The sequence below is a fragment of the Prionailurus viverrinus genome, chromosome B4 (assembly GCF_022837055.1).
Source record: "Prionailurus viverrinus isolate Anna chromosome B4, UM_Priviv_1.0, whole genome shotgun sequence".
NCBI classification, from domain to species: domain Eukaryota; kingdom Metazoa; phylum Chordata; class Mammalia; order Carnivora; family Felidae; genus Prionailurus; species Prionailurus viverrinus.
This window is the reverse complement of record NC_062567.1, coordinates 121,220,604-121,242,392: the sequence shown is the minus strand read 5'-3', so window position 1 is coordinate 121,242,392 and position 21,789 is coordinate 121,220,604. Positions and strand designations below refer to the sequence as shown.

Sequence of the window (21,789 nt, the reverse complement as noted above, 5' to 3'; positions counted from 1 at the left end):
AGACAGCCAGCAAGTGGTGGTGTGGGGTTCCTACCTAAGCAGTCAGCCTCCGAGCCTACACTCTTGGCTACTCTGTAACACTGCCTCCAGCAAAGTAGAAACAGGGGCAGCCAGGGTGTTGGGGTGGAGCAGGCACGACCTGCCTGTGGTTCAGGATAAACTTAGGTAACGTGGCCACTTTATGTGCAATAGTGCAGTTTGTTTTTACTTAGTGCTAGCTGCCAGCAAAGTGTGGGCACAACCTTTTTTTTCAGAAGATACAAGCAATGGCTTTAACTCTATAATGATGCCAATAACTTCTTTTTCCATGTACTGGGCATTGTCTAAATAGTGTTTTAGATACATTATTGGGCTTTGCTTGCAACAATTCCAGGGCTTTCTTCCTTAAGTTCACCCAGCTAGGAAATTGTTGAATATAGCTTCCCCATCCCCCTAAGGAAGAAAAATGCTTTTAGGTAGTTCTTTGGCAAAAAAAAAAAAAAAAAAAAAAAAAAAAAAAAGAGATAAATCTCAGCATCTACTGATGGGATGGACACAGCGTGATTCAGTGGAAAGAAGAGTGGAAAACTGTGATTAAATCTCCCCACTTCCACTTATGTACTGCGTGACTGTGAACAAGTTGCTGAACTACTCTGAGGTTTGTTTTCACCAGGTCAATAGGATTAATGATTTCATTGCACAGGGTTGTTACAAAGATCACACTAAATGATACATTGCAAAATGCACTGAAAGCTATATTAGCACCCAGAATGAGCACTGGATATTCTTATTATACTTCTTTGATAGGTTGGTCATCAGATATAAACAGAATGTTGTATGGCCCTTCTAACAAGGCTCCTTGAAGGGAATCAACTCAGCTGGGGGCTGCATCCCTTTTGTTCTTCCTCCTTTGTGCTGCCTGGAGAGTGGACATGATGGTTAGAGCTCCAGCAGCCACGATGAACCTTGAGGTGACACTGAGGTTGGAAATGCGCTGCAGAGCAGAAAAACAGAAGGAGCTCTGCCAATGAGCCATCATATTAGCTCTGGATTGGCTGCCTCCAGATTTCTCTTAAAAAAGACACAAGTCCTTATGTATTTAAGTCATTGTCATGTTGGATTCCCCATTATATGCAGGATATAGGATGTAGCTAATATTATCCTATCACACCCATTCATCATGTGGAATTACAGGGAGGCAATATTGCTCAGAAACTAGCCAGGGAAGGTGAAAACTGCAAACTTTCTCTCTGTTGGCTGATCTAGGTAGATGGAACCCAGAGCTGGCTCCCCCTGCCAACAAGGGGCTAGAGGTGAGGCCACAGTGGGGCTGGGAAGGAAGGGAAAGGAATGACAGTATACTATCCTTGTCAAAACAAAACCAAACCAAACCAACCCAAAGCCACTCTCTGCAAGTGTAAGGGGGGGCCCCTAACACCTGCTACCAGGGCTTATGCTGGCCAGGATTTATCAGGTTTTTCACAGCTAAATACTTACTCTCAGGGTAAGACCCCCGAAGGCAGCCAGAGAAAAGGGCTTGCTGTCAATGGAGGAAAAAAACGAATATTTTCTTGAAGAGGTAGTGGTTGGGGAAAGCTGTTAATACTCACAACGTCACGGCCAGTGCCGCACTTCACGCCCAGCTCAGAGCCTTGCAGGGTCGTCCAGGCAGCAGATCTGGGGAGATCCACCGCTAAAATCTGTAAGAGCGACGGTACCACATTAATACCCCAAATTTGGGCTGAAGCAGCACCCAGAGGAGCTTTGCCAACCAACCAAATCTGGCCACAGGTTTTTCCAGCTTTAAAATGACTGCCGATAGAATCAAAAGGAAGCATAATCATGGGCCGTCTAGAAGTTGGAAATTCTGTCTGTAGGGAAAGTGTCCCCCCGCTGGGCTAGCTTCAATCCCCCTTCCACGCCCCTTCCATGCTTGGGAGTCCAGAGCAGATGCTGTGTTGGTGTATGAAGCCGGTGACAGGTCAGGGAAATGGCATAGGGTGCTGTTAGGGGTTGAGCTGTGACCCCTCAAAAGTTTAGTTGAAGATACACTGACCCCCATTACCTCCGAATGTGACTTTACTTGGAAATAAGGTCATTGCGCATATAATTAGTTAAGATGAGGCCACACTGGAGTAGAGTGGGCCCTTAATCCAGTATGACTGGTGTCCTCATAAGAAGAAAAGAGAAAAGGAGAATTGTATGTGGACACAAAGACACAGGGAGAGGACAGCCATGTGACCAGAGGGGCAGAGCTTAGAGAGGTGCATCATCTACAAGCCAAGGAATGGCAAGGATTTCCGGCAATCACCGGAAACTAGGAGAGAAACATGGAACAGATTCTCCCTCAGAACCTCCAGAAGGAACAACCTTGTCAGCACCTTGATTTCAGACTTCCAGCCTCCAGAAGTCTGAGGGATACATTTCTGTTGTTCCAAGCCACCCAGTTTGTGGTTATTTGCTATGCAGCCCTAAGACGCTAATACAGGCCCCATGAATGAACCAAAGTTAGGGTGCTTGGCATTCTTGGATTAGGCAGACTCAGTCCTGGAGAGAGACATGGGTCCTGGTTGAGGACTCAGAGTGACAGGGTTTCAGCAGGAGCTACCAAGCGGCTACAAGATCTTGCTTCCCCGGTCACGGTAGATCCGTTCAGGAGTGATCGCATCTGGGGGAGTCCACCCTTTGCCTAGACACTGTGGAACTGGGGGAGAATGAGTTGGGAACTTGGGAACTGTTACCAACAGCCATTTTGCACATGAAGTGGGGCCGAGGAGAGTTGACCTGCGGCACGAGAGAGGAAACGATGCTCCTGGGTATTGATTCAAGTTGGAAAGGAAATCATGGGAGGTCGGAGAAACAGAACAGGCCTGGCGCACTGCGGGGGTCCATTAACCACGGGGCCAGTCGGAGGAGGACACCAGGGGGTGGGGGGGATGCCCAGGTGTCCTTCGCACCTCGGAGGTGGAGACACATTGACCATTCCTGGCTTTGATCCCCCTTGGGCACCCCTGCACTCACGTCTGTGTGTTAACAAAGTACCTTGGCATCTCGGATCACGTGGAACTTCAGATACTCCTTCAGCTTGTCCTTGTTGTCTTGGTTGAACAGGAAATCCTGCTGTTCAGGGGGTAGGGCTTGCAGGGCTTGGTCGCTGGGCCAGAAGAGAGTGACTGGAGTGTGGATGGGGTCAGTGATGATGCTCAGCAAGCCCACGTCCTGAAACACAGGGAGTCGGGCGCATGCACGGCAAAGCCCAGCCACAAGGCACAGGATCCTTCTGAGGACCGAAGCCAGCCGGGGGCGGGGGGGGGGGGGGGCGTTGTGCCCGCCCCGGGGCTCCCTGGGACTCCAGCTGGTTCAAGGGTGACAGCCTGGCGCCCCAACCATTCTGACCCTAATTTTCTTAGGGAGCAAAACAGAAAGTCAATTCTGGGCTTTTATGAATAGAAAAATAATGTGTAACAAATATCTTTTTTTGATTTTTGCTACTGCTGCCCAAATATTTTAATTTCTGGAAGGTCCACTTAGCATTTCCCCATATTTCATTTAAAAAAGTGAAACTGACACAATATTGAGATATTCCTGTATGAGATTTCTAGATCACATGGACTCAGAAGAGAAATTGCTAGACAAAGGGAGGGGAATCTTTTTGAGAACCTTCTGTAACCCGGGTGCATTATATATATTCTTCCTTGTAATTTTTCCAATAACCCTATGAAGTAGGTTTTATTATTCCTTCCTACTGAGCCCCCCAGAGAGGTTTGCTAACTTTCTCTAAAAGCCTATGTTCAACCAGACGTGATACCCAGGTGTGAGGGTGACTATGAGGTTTTGAGGCTGGGTGAGCAGGCAGAGACACTTGCCTTTGACATCCCTGGAGAGTCTCATTTTGAACACCTTGACATCTCCATTTCTGAAAAACTCCGAGGGTGAGCCCCAGGCTATTTTGGAAATCGCTGGTGAATGCAGAAGTTTGTAGGCAATGCTAAAAGGGGTAGGGGTGGGGGTGGGGTGGGGGTCTGGGTTCTAAGAGTCCTCCTGGGGCTTCTCAGGGTATGAGGAGGAGAGGGGACCTTGGAAGACCCCTGTCCCTCCCTGATTCTCCTCTGAAATCTTTGGACAAGAAGTTTCTCTACTCAATTTGTGGGAAAAGTGAAGTCAGAAAGATAAACAGTAAAACCTTGGATTGCAAATGACCTGTTCTACGAGTGTTCCACAGAAACACTTAAAATTTCTAACAAATTTTTACTTCATAAATGAGTGACGTCTTGCATCACTCATACGTGACTCCAAACATCACATGATCACAGCTGAGCCAATGGTTCTCTCTCTCTCTCTCTTTCTCTCTCTCTCCCTCGCTGTGGGATTGTGAGTGATCGTCTCCCATGGTCAGATGCTTGGTCTCAGGCCATGGTGTTTGGCAGAAATCAGTGATTTTTCCGGAACACTGGAAGGTGCCCACAACTGGCACTAGTATATTTTTTGTCACTTCAAAGCACCAAAGACAGGCCTTTGCTTTTCCATCCAAGAGTAAGCTTAGGGATGCGTTGCTTCCTCCTAGCTCAGACTGCCTGCAGACAGAGAGAGACCCTTTCCTCTGCTGCCTTATTGCCAGTTCCATTAAATACAGTGCACGGCAAGAGTTTGTTAACCCTGGACTGTAGTCAACATCCACGCGAGCATATACAATGGCCCCCATGCAGAAAAAGATTCCATCGAGCCAATAGTAGTGACATCGACAGTGATAGTGAAAGTCGTCCTGCACAATAACCCTCCTCTCCCAGGTCTCCGTCACCAGCCACGGAGGCTTTCAAAGGTCAGTGCAGGTTAATTTGTTTCTTTGTCTTTATATTTTGTATTTTCTTTACTTTTTGTATCATATTACAGTATTGTAATCATTTCTATATGAATGTTTTTGGGTTGTGGAACGAGTCTTCTGTGTTTCCATGATTTCTGATGGGGAAATTCGCTTTGACATACAAGTGCTTTGGATTACAAGCATGTTTCTGGAACGAATTGTGCTCGCAAACCAAGGTTTCACTGTAGTTTTAAATGCAATGTCTACCTATGCCTTGGGGCATAGATTTCCCAGATTTGCATGTTGGCTTGCCTGCCCCTATTAGGAGGTGAGAATTCCAGATGTGAAGCCCCTAGTGCAAGATGTGATGCTTGAGTCCTTTCCCTTGCTTCAGCCGCAGGTACATCAATTTCTAATTTGGCCGGTGTACATTATATAGCTGAATAAACCGAATGCTGTTTTGGGAATGGAGTGACAGCGAATGACTTTGTTCTATTGGAAGTCGGGACTTTCCTACACAGATTCCCACAATGGCTGGCTTGCTCCCCGAATAAAACAAAACACTAATGACAAAACAAAACAACCCCCTCCCCCCCAAAATCCAAACGAACAAAACCCTTCAAAAAAGAAACCTCCTTAGGCAGGTAATCCCCTGGGTTTTTACCTGTAGTAGGTCGTGAAATTTGGTGTAGCCGTGGTTTATTGCCACTGTTGTAAGATTTTGCTGCAAAGGCAATAAGAATAGGAATAATACCTTTCTCCATACAGTTCACCAAGCACGTTAACAAAAGTTCAGCTGAATGAAATCAGGATAAGATAACGTGAGAGGTACCGCAGATTGGCTCGTCAGCACCCACTCCGGCTCTGACGTACCCACGCCTTTCTGCAGTCCAGCGGATGGGGGACCATGCGTGACATTTTCCCAGACTGCCTTGCAGCTCCAGCCCCGTGTGTGACATAGGATCCACCAAACAGAAGAGTTTTTACAAGGATTATCGGTGGAAGGAAACAACAAGAGGCGGAGGTGACCGCTAGCTAGCAGGAGATTCTGACCAGCACAATGGTGGAGGCATCTGGTGTTCGGACTTGGAGGTTGTAGGGGGTGAGGCTGGAGACAGGTCAGAGCAGTCCCGCAGGAAAGTCACGTGCCTTCCCCTGGCAGGTATCCCTGGGCCCCTTTGTTCCCAGCTATGTAGCTTCTGAATTAGACTCTCTGGCTTTCCAAGAGATTTGCTGTTAAACTTAGTATCTTAAGAATCTCCTTTTTGTTTAAGTTAGGTAGAGTGGGTTCTGTGGTCTGCAATGAAAAACCCCGGCCGATGCTAATAAATAACAATCAAATTCAAATTTGTCTTTTCTTTCAACTGAAAATGAGTTTTACTCCAGGTTTGCTTTGAGTGATATCTATCATCTATCTACTTATCTATCATCTATCTATCTACCTACCTATCATCCATCTATCTCATCCATCTATGTAATTTCTCCATCTTCCAAATCTATGCAAGACCATCTGTCCATGTGGAAACTAAAGAAAAACCTATAAAATCCATTTATCTGTTTAAATTAGGCTTTTGCCTATTTACTTCTTACTAGAATAATATTCATTAGGCTTTTAATAGTAGCTTGAGACTGAAGCAACAAAATTAAGATGCCTCAAAATCAGAATTGTGAAAATACATTTTGAGTATTATGAGTCACTCTGGGCTGAGAGTATGATAATGAACCCACCAGGATCCTTCCAGAGGCATCTTTGGGGGTGACAAGCAAGTTTTGAGGAGACAGCAATTTGTCTATGATGTGGATGATGCCATTGGTATTGATGAGATCACTGGATATGATCTTAGCCTTATTATTTATATACACCGTGTCCTGAAATTAACCAAGAAGAGAGAGAAAAAAATGAGCACAAAGAGAAATGGACAAAGTCATTTCTTCCAGAATGCTTTACCAACATGCTAATAAGTCATCACGAAAGTGAACATTTAAGTAGGGCTGTGGGCAAAATCTGAAGATCTAAGTTCCTTGAGCACGTTTCTTTGTTATGACTATAAAAGGAAAACTGAGACAAGACTGTAATTTTCACCTGGAGGAGTTAATAGCAAAGAACCAACCACAGTGGTCATTTCGCTGTGATTCTCAAATATGAAGTAACAAGTACATCACTTGTGTTGTCTGCACCACCTTCTGCCTCCACCACAACTTACTTCCCTTTGCAATGGATTCTACAGTCACCACTAGTTCCTCTGTTGTGGGGGGCGAGGGGGCCAGCATGGTCAGGTGGCTTCGGTCAAAAGCGTTCACCCCCTCCAGCTTCTAACCCAAAGCCGTTCTGCTGACCGCTTGAGCTGCTTTGCTTACGAGTTTCAATTCCAGCTCTAATATTTACATGCTGTGTGACCTTGGACAAGTCATTTAACTTCTCTGAGCTCCGTTTCCTACTTCATAAATTGGGGAAAGAATAGTATCGACATCATGGGATTCTTTGGAGGATTAAAAAAGTTAGCACACATCAAATACTTAGAATACTATGTGGCATATAGCAATCACTCAACATGTCTTAGTTGTTGTTGTTATTACTATTATTACTGGTATTAGTCTAAAGAAGAGAAGAGAGAGGGCCTAAGAAAGATGGTCCTCTTCCCGAGGTGGCCTCTTACCTGAGAGACGGAGATGATGATTGACTCCCCTTGGAGAGAGGTAGCATTTGGGGTCGATTTCAGGTTTTCTAGAAGCAGTTGGTGGCAGGCGATCACATGATAACGAAGAACCTGGGGCATGAGGCCCTGTTGGTCCCAGTCTTTAATCTGTAACAGAAGATGGGAGGGTTCCAGCCTTTGCTGGCCCCCTCCATGCCCTCCCCTCCTCCATGCTCTCCCCAGGGACTCTCCCCCAACTTGCACTGGGAAGGAGGCAGTCAGGGGTCGCTCGTGGTCAGGTTTACAGGGTACAGGCTGTTCAGACAAGAGGGAGAAAGTGGCCCTCCCTTCTTCCCTGCTTCCGATATGGACTCTTAGAATGAGTGGAAGGGAGCTTGGAGTTCCTCTGGTCCAGCATCTCTCAATGCATGCGTCAAGGACCCCAAGTCCTGTGAGATGCTACTTGCAAAAAGACTTTTCTTGTGAAAAATGCTGGGCAAAGCTGCACCGCACCTGTGCCTCTTGGAGAGGTACCTGGGCCAGATTTCCTTTAGTGTGGAAAAGATCACAATGCTTTTCCATTGTAAATCAAAGCACAAACAATATTAACCCTTAAGTCAGTGTGATAAGAAGCCCACAAGGTTCTCATTGCTTCAATTGCTTCATGGTATCTCTTTTGATGCTTTTTTAGAGAAAAACAATCAAATGTCAAAAACTTTCCAGAAGTATTTTTGTGCCTCTGTTTTTGTGTGGAGAGAAGAATGCACGGTTTGGAGTCATGTTTCCATCCTTACTCCGCCACTTGCTAGTCATGTGGCCTTGGGAAATTTACTTCTGTCAATGTCCTTGACTGCAAAAATGGGGATGATAGCACTCCATGACAGGGTTGTCATGAACACTAAATGAATGAATCTAGGTCAGATACTAGAAACAGTGTCTGGCACACTCCATAAATGTTTGCTACAGTATTATATGTTAATGGGTAATCCTGCATGAGGAGTCCCAGTGAATGTTAGAATAGTAAAGGCTCTGATAAGGTCTGCAAGAAAAAAAGACTTATTTAAAAGCTTTTACCCAGCATTCTTGTTCTTCTTGTTTTCTTTTGTGTTTTTTTTATGTTTGTTTGTTTTCTTGTTTGTTTATTTATTTATGTCTATGGAAGGTTTGGATCATTTAAAAATTGTTGATCTTTTCTAGCTTCCTACCTGATTCAGGAATGTTTTTCAGAGGGCCTCTGGCCATTGGTTACCCTAAATCCACCTAAATGCTTTCTTTTGATAGGAGGTCCCTAAGCTGACAGGCAGCCCCTTTCATTGCTGATCTGCTCTAGCTAATCCTAAATCTCCTGCCCAGAAATGTCTCCAGCATTGGTTCCAGGGTGACACCCAAAGACTGGGTTCCCGTTCCACACCTCTTCGGCTTGCCTAGAGCTTCATGCTTACCCGAGGTTCCTCATCAAAAGCTGCAGATAAAGGTGCAAAGACAGTGAAAGGGCCCGGACCGCTCAGATCTCGCACAGAATGTTCCTGTGGGAAGGAAGGTGGGGCCACATGGCAGGTACCTAATTAACATACGTACAGTTTCAAACAAATACAGAAAGTCAGTGGTGACAGAGGGGAGTGAAAACTGAATCTGGAGATCTGTGTTTTATTTAGTCTCAGATTCAAATTCATTCTCAGTCTTTGTCATTGAAATAATGTTTATTTTTACCTGGTTATAAAAATAACATACGTTGGGGTTTCTGGGTGGCTCAGTCAGTGGAGCCTCCAATTCTTGATTTTGGCTCAGGTCATGGTCCCGGGGTTGTGGGATCGAACCCCAGGTTGGGCTCTGCACAGAGTGTGGAGCCTGCTTGAGATTTTCTCTCTCTCTCCTCCGCTGCCCCTCTCCCCAACTTGTGCTCACTCTCTCTCTCTCGGAAAAAAAAAATATGCTTATTGTATTAAAGATTTGAAAATATAGCATGAAGAAGGAAATAACTACCCATAGCCCCACTGCCTAGATGCAACCTATTATTTTTAGGTATTTTTTTCCAATGTCTCTTCTACATGTAAATATTTTACATAATTGGGATAATTGATTATAAGATGATTGGTTTAGCTATGCTAATTGCCTTGTTGCCAATGTTAAGAGCCTCTGGCTAGTTATATTTTCTGCTAGGTTTTATGATTGTATTCATTTAGATATATATTTTTAAAGTTTATTTATTTTTGAGAGAGTGGGGGAGGGGCAGAGAGAGTGGGAGAGAGAATCCCAGGCAGGCTCTGCACTGTCAGTGCGGAATCCGACGCGGGGCTTGAACCCATGGATCGCGAGATCATGACCTGAGCTGAAATCAAGAGTCGGACACCCAACTGACTGAGCTACCCGGGTGCCCCTTATTCGTTTATATTTTTATCTTTTATTTTTCAATATATCTGGAACTTATCCCAATGTATGATGTGCATAAAGACCTAACTTAATATTTTCACCCGGAGTTAACCAATTGCCCCAGGAATGCTTCTTGCCTCTGGTGTGATGGCAGGTTTTGCACGCAGTGCATTCTTCTATGTAGAATGGGCCAGAAACCCACGTTCCCGGACTTTCTTCTCCCTTCACTGACTCCGGAGGCTACAGTTTCTCTGTATCTGGCTGGAGACCCAACTCCTACAGCTACAGACAGACACACATGTTCTTACCAGCAGCTGGAAGAAGTATTGGGATGTTTTTGGGTTCTTGGGAAGCTCCTGGAAACAAAGATAGAGGAGGGTCACTTCATGTCTTGGGTTACACGCAAGATCAATTCAAGGTTGTCGCAGGGCAATTTCTGTAAGTTTGAGAGTCTTTACCACACTGTCAGCTGGAAATCTGCCCTCATGGGTCTTCTTTTTCAAGCCCCACCTACAGGCTTCCCACCGATGTTCAGAACAACTATGGGAACATGCTGTGAGTTCCAAAACCTTGCTGGAGTCACCATCTGATTTATCAAAGAAAGGTCTAGCCATTTCCAAAAGCAGTTAAGGTTTAGAAGCACTTTTTAAAGTTCAAATATTTAAAAAAAACCAATTATAGGTTTATGGAAGATTTAATTCCTCCATTAACAAGCATATTTGATTAGCCAGAATGCTCTAGTCCCTCTTTAAGCCAAATAACAGAACGTTCACTTTATAAAGGGGTAGAAATCTACAAGTATCATTGCTCCTCATCCGCTATGGCCAGTACAGATGCCTGTGGGTGTGCACACACACATATGTTCCAACGGCACCCACATCAAGGTAACGCCTTTGAGTTACTGTGTGCTCTATGCGTGTTACGTACATTATATCAGCTAACAACCCAATGGGGTTGGTACCATTAGAATTTTTTTTCTTACAAATTAGAACACTGATGCATAGGGAGGTAATGTAATTGCCTAATGTCTCATCACTGATTGACAGAGTTGAATTCATACCCAGGTGCTTCTGACTCCAGAACTCATCGATGTGAGGATTCTCATGTGTAGATACAATCTCTTTCCATTGCCAATTTATATAAAAGCAGGCTTTCCCATCTTTGTAGAGCTTTACAAGTTACAAAACTCCTGCGCAGTCCTTAGGGACCTGGATTCCTAGCACAGCGAGGCAAGTAGGGTTCGCTCTATGGAAACAGGCCTTTCGTTACCTGATAGATGTTGCCGCGGCAGGTGAGCCCATCCCCGATGTAGTTTGGCTTGCAATTACATGTCCTTTCTCCTTGTCCAGTGTGATTGCAGATGGCAAATTCACTACATCCGCCATTTTTCTGGTAAAATTTCCAAGGGGTGGGGGGTAAGAGTCAGCCCGGTTCGCTTGCCAGGTCTGCCAATATTCACAAAGCAATTCTGTACTGAAATGTATTTTTGTACCCACCTTCTAACTGACTGGTTTGCACTATTGCCCTTCTCCTGAACTTGCCTATTAACTCCCTATAGTAAGAGCCATGTATTCACCCAGCCACGTATCCCAAGAGGGCGAGTCCAACCGAGCAGATCTCCAGCTGTAAACGGACAAGCCCAGAGGTGCCAAATGGAAACCTTCTCAGCACATGTGGGTTGACTGGAAAGGGACCAATCTTGCCCGACAGTTCCCAGCTTTAGGCTTAAATCCTGATCTCATAATGGCCAGGTGATAGTCAGCAGCTAGAAGGCAGTTGGTATAAAAGAGATAGAACACACTGTCCTTGTCCACAAAGAGCTTAAAAACTGTGGGAGATGGGACAGAGACCTAAAAATAGAAACAAAGCAAAGTTCAATGCAAAGCCAACATCCATAGGAATACCAAGAAGGAGTCTGCAGCCTAAGCAGTTTCTAAGTGGGGAAAGAATGTGAGCTTAGGAAAAAGAACCCCGATGGGGTTGAGCAAAGAAGGAGGTCAACAGACTTAACGGTCGGCTATAAAATCTTCCTTCCCTCTAATGCTTGTTCCCAGAGCCTTAGTGGAGCATGATATTTGGGGCCAGGAGGGACTTCCTGTCTGTCCCAGATCCCTGCCTCAAGCTGACACAGCTCAGTGAGCTCTTCAAGACCAGTTGCCGTCTCTTAAGGCAACTGGATTTTACCGTCCCGATACCCGGCCTGCTGTAAGAGCACCAAGACAAACCCCCTCTTGTGCCACTCTCCTGCTTCTCTCTGTCAACAAGTCTACACGCTCTAGGTTCCCTCCTACCTCACGGACATTCTCTTCCTTGCTGATCTGACCCCACACCCACCCCTTCCTGCCCTCACAAACCCTTCCTGGTGCCTTCTGAAACTCACCACCATTAACAAACTCCCAGCAGTCTCCAGAAAACTCTCTCCGCCTCTTACTGAAGACGTGTCTGTCTCCCGCAAACGCTGCTCCCCCGCACCCCTCAAGCAAAGCTGTTTTTGTGGCCTGGGGCTGGGGTAGTGTCTTTCCTACTGAGCTTCCAAACTACTTCTACTGCCTCATCCTTCACAGACCCCAGCTCCCCGAGAACACACGGAATCCATGATGGCCCGTTTCTTTGGTCCTGGTGGTGGCGCCTGGATCACCAGCTTTCCCTCCACACCCGTGGCCATGCTTGGTGGCGTGAACGTCTCTGTCAGTGGCCTCTGTCTACACCCTGTGTCTGCCACCACCCCTTGGCCACCCTTGGCTTCGTCTCCACATTAAAGTGGACCCCTCCCGAGGCTCTCCCTCAAGCATCCTGCTCTCTCTGACCACCAGCTTTCATCATCTCAACTCCCCTCTTCTAATGCTGCAGCTCCAGCCTCCTTTGACCCACAGGGGCCTCCCCTCCTTCCAGCTGCTTCTCTCTCACCCACCTGCCCGGTGCAGTTGGCCCCTGCTCCTAGCTTTGTCCCGGCACAGCGGCTGACACAACGGCTTGGTAAACCACTGCCTCTGGGCTGGCCCTGACTCGCGGGGCACTGCGGGACAAAGTCACACGTGTGTGATGTCCGCACCTGCCTTCAGAGCTATCACATCGGTGCTCATCCAGAGAGCAACTTTTCTCTCTCTGGGGAAGACAGTTCATACCTTCACTCCTCCCTCCAACTCTCAACCACTGCCCCTCACTCTCAGCTGATGGGCTCACCTCATACCTCATGGAGACGCAGACACCCCACCTTCCCGCCCTGACGTTCACCACCTGCCTGCGCCTGGTCACCAACCCTACTTTCCTTACTTAACAAATGAACTCACAACTGACGGTCTGACTAGTCATTTACACATGAGGTGTCCGTCTCTTCCCCCTCAGAGTAGACTCTTTACGGGATGAGACTTCGCTGCTTGGTCAGTGATGAATTCCCAGTGCCTAAAATGGTGCCTGGGAGCCGGGGAGCTGCGTGAAAGGTTTCCTACTGGATATGTAGAAATGCGAGCCGTCTCTGTCCTCACGGGACTAAGAATTTATTTAGAGCGATCAGACGCATTTTTAAGCTAGTTCACAGTAAGGGCTCCACACAGCATGTGCCCACGAGTGACTCACTAACTGGCTCACTAATGAACGAACTGATCGGCTAATGATCTACCTGACTAACAGCCTGACTGACCAACTACCTGCCTACCTACCACTGGCCCTGCTCCTGCCTGGGGCTCACCTGTGGGCTCTGGGGCCCTTTCTCCTCATCCACTCCTGTACCCTCCTCCTGGAACATTCCACCTTCTCTCCTTCAGTATCAGTTTCCTTCTCTCTGTTGGACTGTACTCATCAGCGTAAAAGCATGCCTTAACACTCATCTTGCAAGAAAACAAACTTTTGTTCTTCTTGAAAGGATCCAGTGGGTGGTGGCAGTCATGGGTGCAGTGGCCAAGAGTTAATGACTCTTGTACCTGACTGTCAGGCACAAGTAGGTTCATTGCATTAGTTGCCAAGACAAGGTGGCCATTGAAAAAACCAGGTGGAAACGGTCCTTGAAGAGTTGCTGTGCAAATAAAGCTGCATGGGTCTGCTTGTGACAGCTCCATGCCCCAGCACCCTGTTTTCTGCAATCATTTCATGTGAGGACATGTTCTCCTGAGGCATTTGCCAGATCGACACAAGGGGACGATCGGGATGAAGCTCAGAGAGGAAGGGCTTTAACTATGTGGCATCTGGGCTGTTCTTACACCCACAGCTGGAGGCTCCGGGTGGGCAGTGATATGAATAAGGGAAGTACGATGCATAGACAGCACTTCCTCTGGGGCTGACCGCTTCGTGGGAGGAACAAGAACCCCTGAAGCGGTCAAGGGTGCAGCCTTTGAGTAAGACAGACATGGATTCAAGTTCTGGCTGAGCCGTTCCCTTGCTCTGTACCTAAAAGGTATGCTCATGTCCTAAGCCCTTGTATCTGTGCATGTGACCTCGTTTAGAGAAAGAGTCTTTGCGGATGTAATTAAGGACCTTGAGAGGAGAGCATCCTAGATGAGGCAGGTGGGCCTTAAGTCCGCGGTAGTTTTTAGTAGAAGAGGAGAAGACACCAGCACAGAGGTGAGGACAGAGGCAGAGAATGGAGTTTCTCCAGCTACAACTGGAACCTGAGGGGGAAATACGCCCCAGGGCCCACAAGCGGCCTCTGCATGTGGCCTCCTTGATGCGCCGTCCCCCGCAAGGCAGGTAGGAGGCACCCCAGGCCGGACATCTCCGGGCCTCGGCCCCGGAGCCCTACTCACGGTTAAGCAGGTGTTGATGAACGTGCAGACCTTCCCGTCGCCAGTGTACTTGGGCAAACAGTTACACACTGCCTGTCCGGGGAGGGGAGGGAAACGGGTTATTTCACAGGGAGATTCTGCTGGCTCTCACGCTCCGGGTCTATGGTGGTCACGGTGGCGTCACAAGGGTCTATATGTGATATTGGCAAGATCTATCCTACGATGGTAATCGTCATCCTATTTTAGCGCACTCGGCACATTTCACTCTAGCACTGGGATCTCCTACGGAGCCTGACTTTCCTGCCAAGAGACTTCATTTCTTTTTTAACACATTCTTACCTTATTTGGTCCCTTGCCTTCTTGGCACTCACCCCTTCTGTCACTTGGGTTGGTAAAAGCTTGGGTGCAAGGAGGCTAAGCCATGACCCACTCCCATTCACACGGAGACCTTGTGCCTCTCCACCCAGGCTCAGCCCCAAGGCACCGGCCCTGGGAGATGCTGGAGGGGGGCTTTGGCCTCACATGGGTGGCCCATGTGAAAACAATCAGTCAGACCCACTGTTTGGCCAACGATGTCAGTGGGGGCTTCAACTTGAGGGAGGGGACACTGTCCATGGGAAGCTGGGGACTGTTTAGTTCACCCCCATTTCCCCGGTGCTCTGCTCAGGAACAAGGGCACAGGAGCAGGCAGGGTTGAAACCCAGCTACGCTCTAGTTACCTAGTTCTGCGCCCAGAAGGAAGGGCACTTGCTCCTAATGTGTCCACCAGAGGGGTGGCTTTTCTTTTCTAATCCACCCAAGCCACACAGGAGAGGTGGCTCTGGTCCGATGTCTGCTTGTTAGAGCCTGGACTCACTGACAGGGTCAGCCAGGGCCAAATGGCAGATTTTCACTCCTCTGCCTCTTCCTTTCTTCTGGGTCCTGACCTTGACCCAAACTGTTACCAAGACACCCACCAGCTGCCCCTCCTGGGCTTAGGTCCTGTCCCAGAGATCAACCCTGGGTCCCTCTCACTGCCTTCTAGGTCTGGAGAAGGACTTGTAGACACCCTGAGCACCAAAATGCTTCTGGGTTTTCCTTTCTCCATATGTGGTTTGAAATAAGAGCTCTGCTGAACCCCAAAATGTGTCTAAGGTAGCCAAATACTGCCTGTTCTGGTTTTCACCAAGACTATATGTGTAAACACACACACACACACACATACACACACACACACACACTTCTTTCAAAATAAGGGTATTTTTCCCCCTTATTTTTGGGCTCTTTAGGCACCTGCTTGTTCTAATCATTGGGAGAACTGGCACTGAGGTTGCAGCCTAAACAAGGTTGATAGAACATTCCATGGGACTTCACTTCATCATCCAGTATCTGATGTATATAATTTCCTGACTATTGTGCTTATTTGGGCTGCAAAACTCACTGTGTTAGGGAGTATGTGATTAGCAGAGGGCCTAAAAACATTATCTTTTTAAAAAATTAATTATTTTAAGCATATTTATTTGTTTCAAGAGAGACAGAGGCAGCGCAAGATGGGGAGGAGCAGAGAGAGAGGGAGAGAGAGAGAATCCCAAGCAGGCTCTGTGCTGCCTGTGCAGGGCCCGACGTGGGGCTTGAACTCATGAAACCACAAGATTGTGACCTGAGCTGAAACCAAGAGTCAGACACTTCACGAGCTGAGCCACCCAGGTGCCCCTAAAAGTGCTATCTTATGCTGTGGCACATGCATTTCAAGGCCTCAAGCCAAAGAAGATGATGCCTCAGCTTTCTAGGCATCAGAAAGCTGAAAGGAGAGCATCGTTGGAAACTTTCTAGGTGAGTCTGGAACCATGTGGTGTTTGCAGATGTCTACCCCTCCCCACTCAGGAAGCCCCTTCTCCCAAGAACCCTCTGGTCCCCTCACAGCCACCATTTCTTATTCCCAAAGAATGGCCTCTTTAGGGATTCTTTCAGAATTCCCCCCTAAAATATTGGTTTTATGCTGCTGGTGCCCATAGGTCTGTTCTCAACCCCTTTCCCTCGGGTGTGGGTCTGAAGATCCAGGAATTTGCTCCTAGGAAAACTTAGGACCCTGTGTGGGGGCGGGGCTGAGCTCACCTGGTTGGGTCCCGTCTGTGTGCACTCTGCGTTCTTGTGACAGCCACCGTTGTTCTCCAAACATGGGTTGATCTCTTTAAAACAAAAAGCCAGAACCTGGCATGAAAATCCAGCCTCCTTTTCCAATCAAGACATCTTGAGGAACCAGGCAGGATGGCTAGAACTGGACAAGGTGTCAGTGTGTCAAAGTGTGTCAGCAGGTGTCAAAGTGTGATTCAGTTTTCTGACAGCTCTGTGGCAGAAGTAAGCCAGCAGGGAAGGTACCAGATACGGTTTCTCAGAATCAGCTCCTGTGGGCTGGGGCTGTGCCAGCAGGGGCCTCATCTGTGGGCTTGCTTCTGTCCCGCTATTGAGTGAATATGAGCATTTGCAGCCAGGGACTTGAAACAACAGAATCTTGGATCCAATCCAACATGCTAGGAAGGAAGAGAGTTAGGAATGAAACAGCCGCTTGCAACACTCATCATAAAATTGGTTCAGGGACAGATTCTAAATTTAGAAGGACATTTTGATGAGGACCAGGATATTTTCTTGGTGTTAAAGCATCTCCCTATTGGTGGCTTATTAGTAGCAATGGGGGAGAAAGGAACTGTACAGTGGAGAAATCAGACAACACCTTGACTGCGTGGTCAAAATTAACGTCACAAAAGAGAGGCAGCTGGAAATCATGAGCCTCCTGTGTGATAGCCTGAGAAGGATGTGATATCACTCCTGTGATATCGAGTCTAGAATGCACAGTCTCAATATAATCATGGAAAAACATCAGACAAACCCCAAAGGAAGGACATGCTATGAAAAAAAGTTGGGGTGGTGGCCTATTCTTCCAAAATGTCAATGTCATAAATGACAAAGCAAGGCTGGGGAGCCATCCCTGATTTGAGGAGACTAACACATAACAGCTCAATACGATGCCCACCCCTAAACTACTTCCTGCACTTGAGGAAAAAAGCCAGAACAGTATGTAATTGGGTCAGGGGACAAAATTAGAATACAAATGGTAGTTAGACAAAAGTAGTATATTAATGGTAAATTTGGGGCACCTGGGTGGCTCAGTCAGTTAAACGTCTGGCTCTTGATTTCAGCTCAGGTCATGAGTTCACGGCTGTGAGATCAAGCCCTGCCTCAGGCTCTGCACTGAGCACGGAGCCTTCTTAGAATTCTCTGTCCCTTCCCCCGCTTGCTTTCTCTCTCTCTCTCTCTCTCTCTCTCTCTCTCTCTCTCTCTCTCTCAAAATAAATAAACATTTAAAACAATAGTAAATTGACTGAAGTTGGTAACTGCAGTGGCTATGTAAGAACTTATTCTCATTCTCAGATATGCCCAAGTATTTAAGGATAACGGGAATATGAAAAAAGTCTACTCTCGAATGGTTTAGGAAAAAGAGGTACATATATAAAGAGAACAAATGATAATGCAAGTGAAGCAAGATGTTTGCAATAGTGAATCCAGGTAAAGAGCGAGTGGGTCTTCTTTTATACTATTCTTGCAATACTTTGGTGTGAATGTATTTTTTTACAACTAAAATGTTAAAAGTCAGACAGCATACGATGGCATACCTTTATAGTAGAACAGTGTATAGCCATTAAGATAATGATTTGGAGAAACACTTACTTTCTGGGAGTGCTGTTCTTTTGTATTGCTAAGCATAGTAAGTATTATGTATCATAAGACAGAACTGTTGTTTAAACAAGTAGGTGCATCCATAGCAAACGAAGTGATACGACCATAGGAAGAGTGGTTATTTCTAGAATCTACCCACCCCCCCCAACATATATGCATTCTCTAATTTTTCTACAGTGAGAATGTGTTATTGTGTAAGAAAGGAACTAATAAATGTTACAAAATTCAGTCAGCACCGTCATGCTTAATTGGAAAAAGTGTCTCCCTTTTTTTCCTTCCCAAGCGATTTTTGGACATCACACACCTTCATACCCCTGTGGTCACCTTTACACACCTCATACGTTCCTGCACAGACTGTTCCAACAGTGGCACGTCCTAATAATAGGATCACTTACTGGGGCTCTGACCGTAAAGCCACTGCCACCAGACAGGTGAAGGATGGTACCCACCTAGACACACGATGCCGTCGCCTGTATAGCCTGCCTTGCACACACACACCCGGCTTCCTGGAGTGGTTCTTTTACAGTCAGCCTTGGCAGAGCAACCTCCATTGCTGGTCTCACAGGCATTGATGGCTACAGAAGGGAGACGCGACACAGAGCCCAGCCGGGGAGAGAGGGGGGAGAAAAAACAGTGATGCATTCTTTACTTGCGTGAGAAATGGAAGCTACTTCAAAATGCCGGGCACTGGATTAAGTACGGATAATTCAAAAGAATGCAGAGCATCGGATGTCTTCACTGGTGGATTCTACCAAACATTTAAAGAAGAATAAATACCAATTTTCCCAAGTTCTTCCAAAAACTAGAAGAGGAGAGAAGACTTCCCAGTTCATTTTATGAGGCCTGATACCAAAACCAGACAGAGCCATCTCAAGGAAACTCTATACATCAATATCCCTCACAGGTATAAACACAAAGATCCTCAAGAAAATACTTGTCAATCAAATTCGGCAAGAAGAATAATACACCATAACTAAGTGGGACTTATGCAGGAGTGCAAGGTGGTTTAACATTTAAAAATCAGTTAATGTACTACAGTCTATCAATCGGATTAAAGACCAATCCACTTGTTCCTTCCTCAATAGAAGGAACAAAAGCATTTGATAATATTCAATACCTTTAATAATAAAAGCTCAACAGGCAAAGAATATAAGGAAACTTCCTCAACCTGATAAAGGGCGTCTATGTATGGAATAGAACTGGGGGTCCAGAGATAAACCCATACATCCAGAGTCAATTGATTTTTCCACAAAGGTGCCAAGACATTTCAATGGGGGAGAGAAGAGTCTTTTCAATGAATGATATGGAGACAAATGGATATTCACCCACAGAAGAAGAATTTGGATTTCAACCTCACAACATGTACACAAAGTGGATCAAGACCTAGATCCACTTGGAGTCCCACGGTGTGATTTTGGACAAGCCACTCAGTGAATCTGAACCTTGGGGTCCACCTGTTGAGGTTTGTTTGCAGGTTTGGAGACTCCCATCTGATAACGTACATGAAAGTGTTACAGAAATGTGGGCTGCTCTCCTATAACTCTGCTTTTGCTATTTCCTAAAAACAGAGGGCAAGAAAAATATTCCAGTTATTTGCTCCTCCCAGCTGTTTTCACTGGCATACTGTGCACATCTTACCACATGAAACATCTGGGACCAGGGCCCGGGTGCCTGCACGCTGGGAGAACCCCCTGGGGTAAGATGGTCTAGAAGACAGGTTGGTATGTTCATTGTTCACCACAATCTGGACTGAAGGCTGCCTGGACAAGGTGCTCGAGAGAAATATGATGCTAAGCGTTTCCAGTTTTCTAGCACCAAATATGTGGTGGGCACCTTAAGAGTATTAGATCCCATTTCCCGAGTGCTCTGTGCAAAGGCTGTTCTAAGCACCTCACCGTTATTAATCTCATTTTCACCAAAAGGTCCAGGGAGGGAGATTCTCTTACTGACCACAACTTATAGATGGGAAAATGATGCAAAGAGCCGTCAAGCAACTTTCCCAAGGTAATACAAGCTATAAGAACTTAGACTCAAACCCGGGAGAGTCTGGTGAGGGGCTGTTTTAAATTCTGCCTCATTCAGCCATTGCACAGAGAGGTCGTTTTGTCCTCAAACCACTCTGCAAGGGACACAGTTTTATGTTCACTTTAAAAGTGAGCTAAGGGGGCTCAGAGCAAATAAGAGACCCATCCAAAGCTGTGTGGGTAGTAGGAGGAAGAACCAGGACTCGGGTCCCTGTCTGTCCCACTCCAGAGTCCCCACGCCTGGGTCACATGCTAGGTCAATCAAGCTGGTGTTTTCAAAGTTCCCCAGGTGACTTCAGTTGCGGTCAAGGCTGTGAACGGCTGTTTGGAGACGAGAACAGGTACGATTGTCCCATGCATTCCTAACCCAACACACGCCCCAACCGCTAACAGCAGTTTTCTCGCCCAGGGGGCCTGGTCGGCTGCCCTGTTACATCCAGGGCAGCAGCAGTGGTTGGTGGTGGCAGAATGGTACAGTCTGCAGGACTTGTGCCACCCTTGTAACCCCAGCGGTCCCTTCCTCGCTTGCCTGTGCAGACTGTTCCATTCCCTTGGAATCCTGCTGCACATCTGCATGAGGCTGTCCCGTCCGGATTGACAAGGCAGCTGCAACAAGAAATGGCAAGCGCTGTTTGTGGGGAAAGAATACAGAACCTCCACCCACTGTGTCCCCAGCGTCCTGGCTCCTGCCCCCTGCTTCACTCAGAGGTCTTGCCTAAGGCTCGGAAGGAGAGTCCCTGCCCAGCACGGCCCTGGACGGGCGGCCGAAACTGCAGAGAGTACATGGGTGGGCATCGGCCCGGGATAAGGAGGACAGCCAGCAATCTTTAGAGGGCCACTTATGTCCTTGGAGCCGTGCTTCCCACATTACTTCTCATAACCTACACGCTATCCAGTAGCCCTAACCCGTAGATGTTACTATTTCCATTTACGGATGGAGAAACTGGGGCTTAGAAGCGTAATTGACTCCAGGTCATGCACACAATGAAAATGACAGAGGCTGATCTGAATTCAGGTCTAAGTCCAGTTACCGGGCCAATTAGTTAAGCCATCACACCCCTCTGGGAGTTCGGAGTATGATGTTGAAGTATGAACACATAAGGCTTCACTGTGAATGGGGAGTAAGGTTTGACGGCAGTCAGGGGCACTGGGCTCCCTCGGCCTCTATGAAAGGGCCCCTGTGGCTTGAACTGGGGGCAGCAGCTGGCTTTTTTGCCGATATGCCAGGTAACTCAGGTGGCAGCTTGTTTCGAAGGCTGAATGTGGCAAGTTGATGGTGGCCTTTTCAGAGAGATTTTTCCTTTCATACTTAAATTCATCATAAGTCTTCAGAAAGGGTCTCAGGAAGCTATTACCCCGAAGACAGGGCCTGACGTGGACACTCCTAGAAAAGAACCCCCTTTGCATCACTTCCAGAGAAAAGCTCAGCGGTACGTACTTGGCGCTGGTGTGGCATACCCCATTGCAGTCGTCTTTGGTGATCTCTGCAAAAGAGAACCAATTGCTGGCTCAGTCCTTTCTTACTAAACCTAACTGGGGAGCTTTCT

General features: G+C 46.9%; 1 protein-coding gene across 8 annotated transcripts in view; it reads right to left on the bottom strand.

The window, feature by feature from the left end:
- Positions 1-21,789, bottom strand: part of STAB2 (stabilin 2) — a 165,017-nt gene that overhangs the window by 29,444 nt on the left and 113,784 nt on the right. For all 8 annotated transcript variants that reach the window (XR_007153854.1, XR_007153855.1, XM_047865901.1 and 5 more), the window contains 13 exons: positions 21,681-21,726; positions 20,772-20,848; positions 18,668-18,793; positions 16,599-16,672; positions 14,526-14,597; positions 11,056-11,175; positions 10,095-10,142; positions 8,859-8,942; positions 7,438-7,584; positions 6,509-6,649; positions 5,445-5,504; positions 3,022-3,198; positions 1,590-1,679 (listed from right to left, as the gene is read on the bottom strand). Coding sequence is in view for 6 of the 8 variants with exons in the window: in XM_047865901.1 (XP_047721857.1) it covers positions 1,590-1,679; positions 3,022-3,198; positions 5,445-5,504; positions 6,509-6,649; positions 7,438-7,584; positions 8,859-8,942; positions 10,095-10,142; positions 11,056-11,175; positions 14,526-14,597; positions 16,599-16,672; positions 18,668-18,793; positions 20,772-20,848; positions 21,681-21,726 (1,262 nt within the window). In the remaining 2 variants the exon portion in view is untranslated. The remainder of the gene's footprint in view (positions 1-1,589; positions 1,680-3,021; positions 3,199-5,444; positions 5,505-6,508; positions 6,650-7,437; positions 7,585-8,858; positions 8,943-10,094; positions 10,143-11,055; positions 11,176-14,525; positions 14,598-16,598; positions 16,673-18,667; positions 18,794-20,771; positions 20,849-21,680; positions 21,727-21,789) is intronic.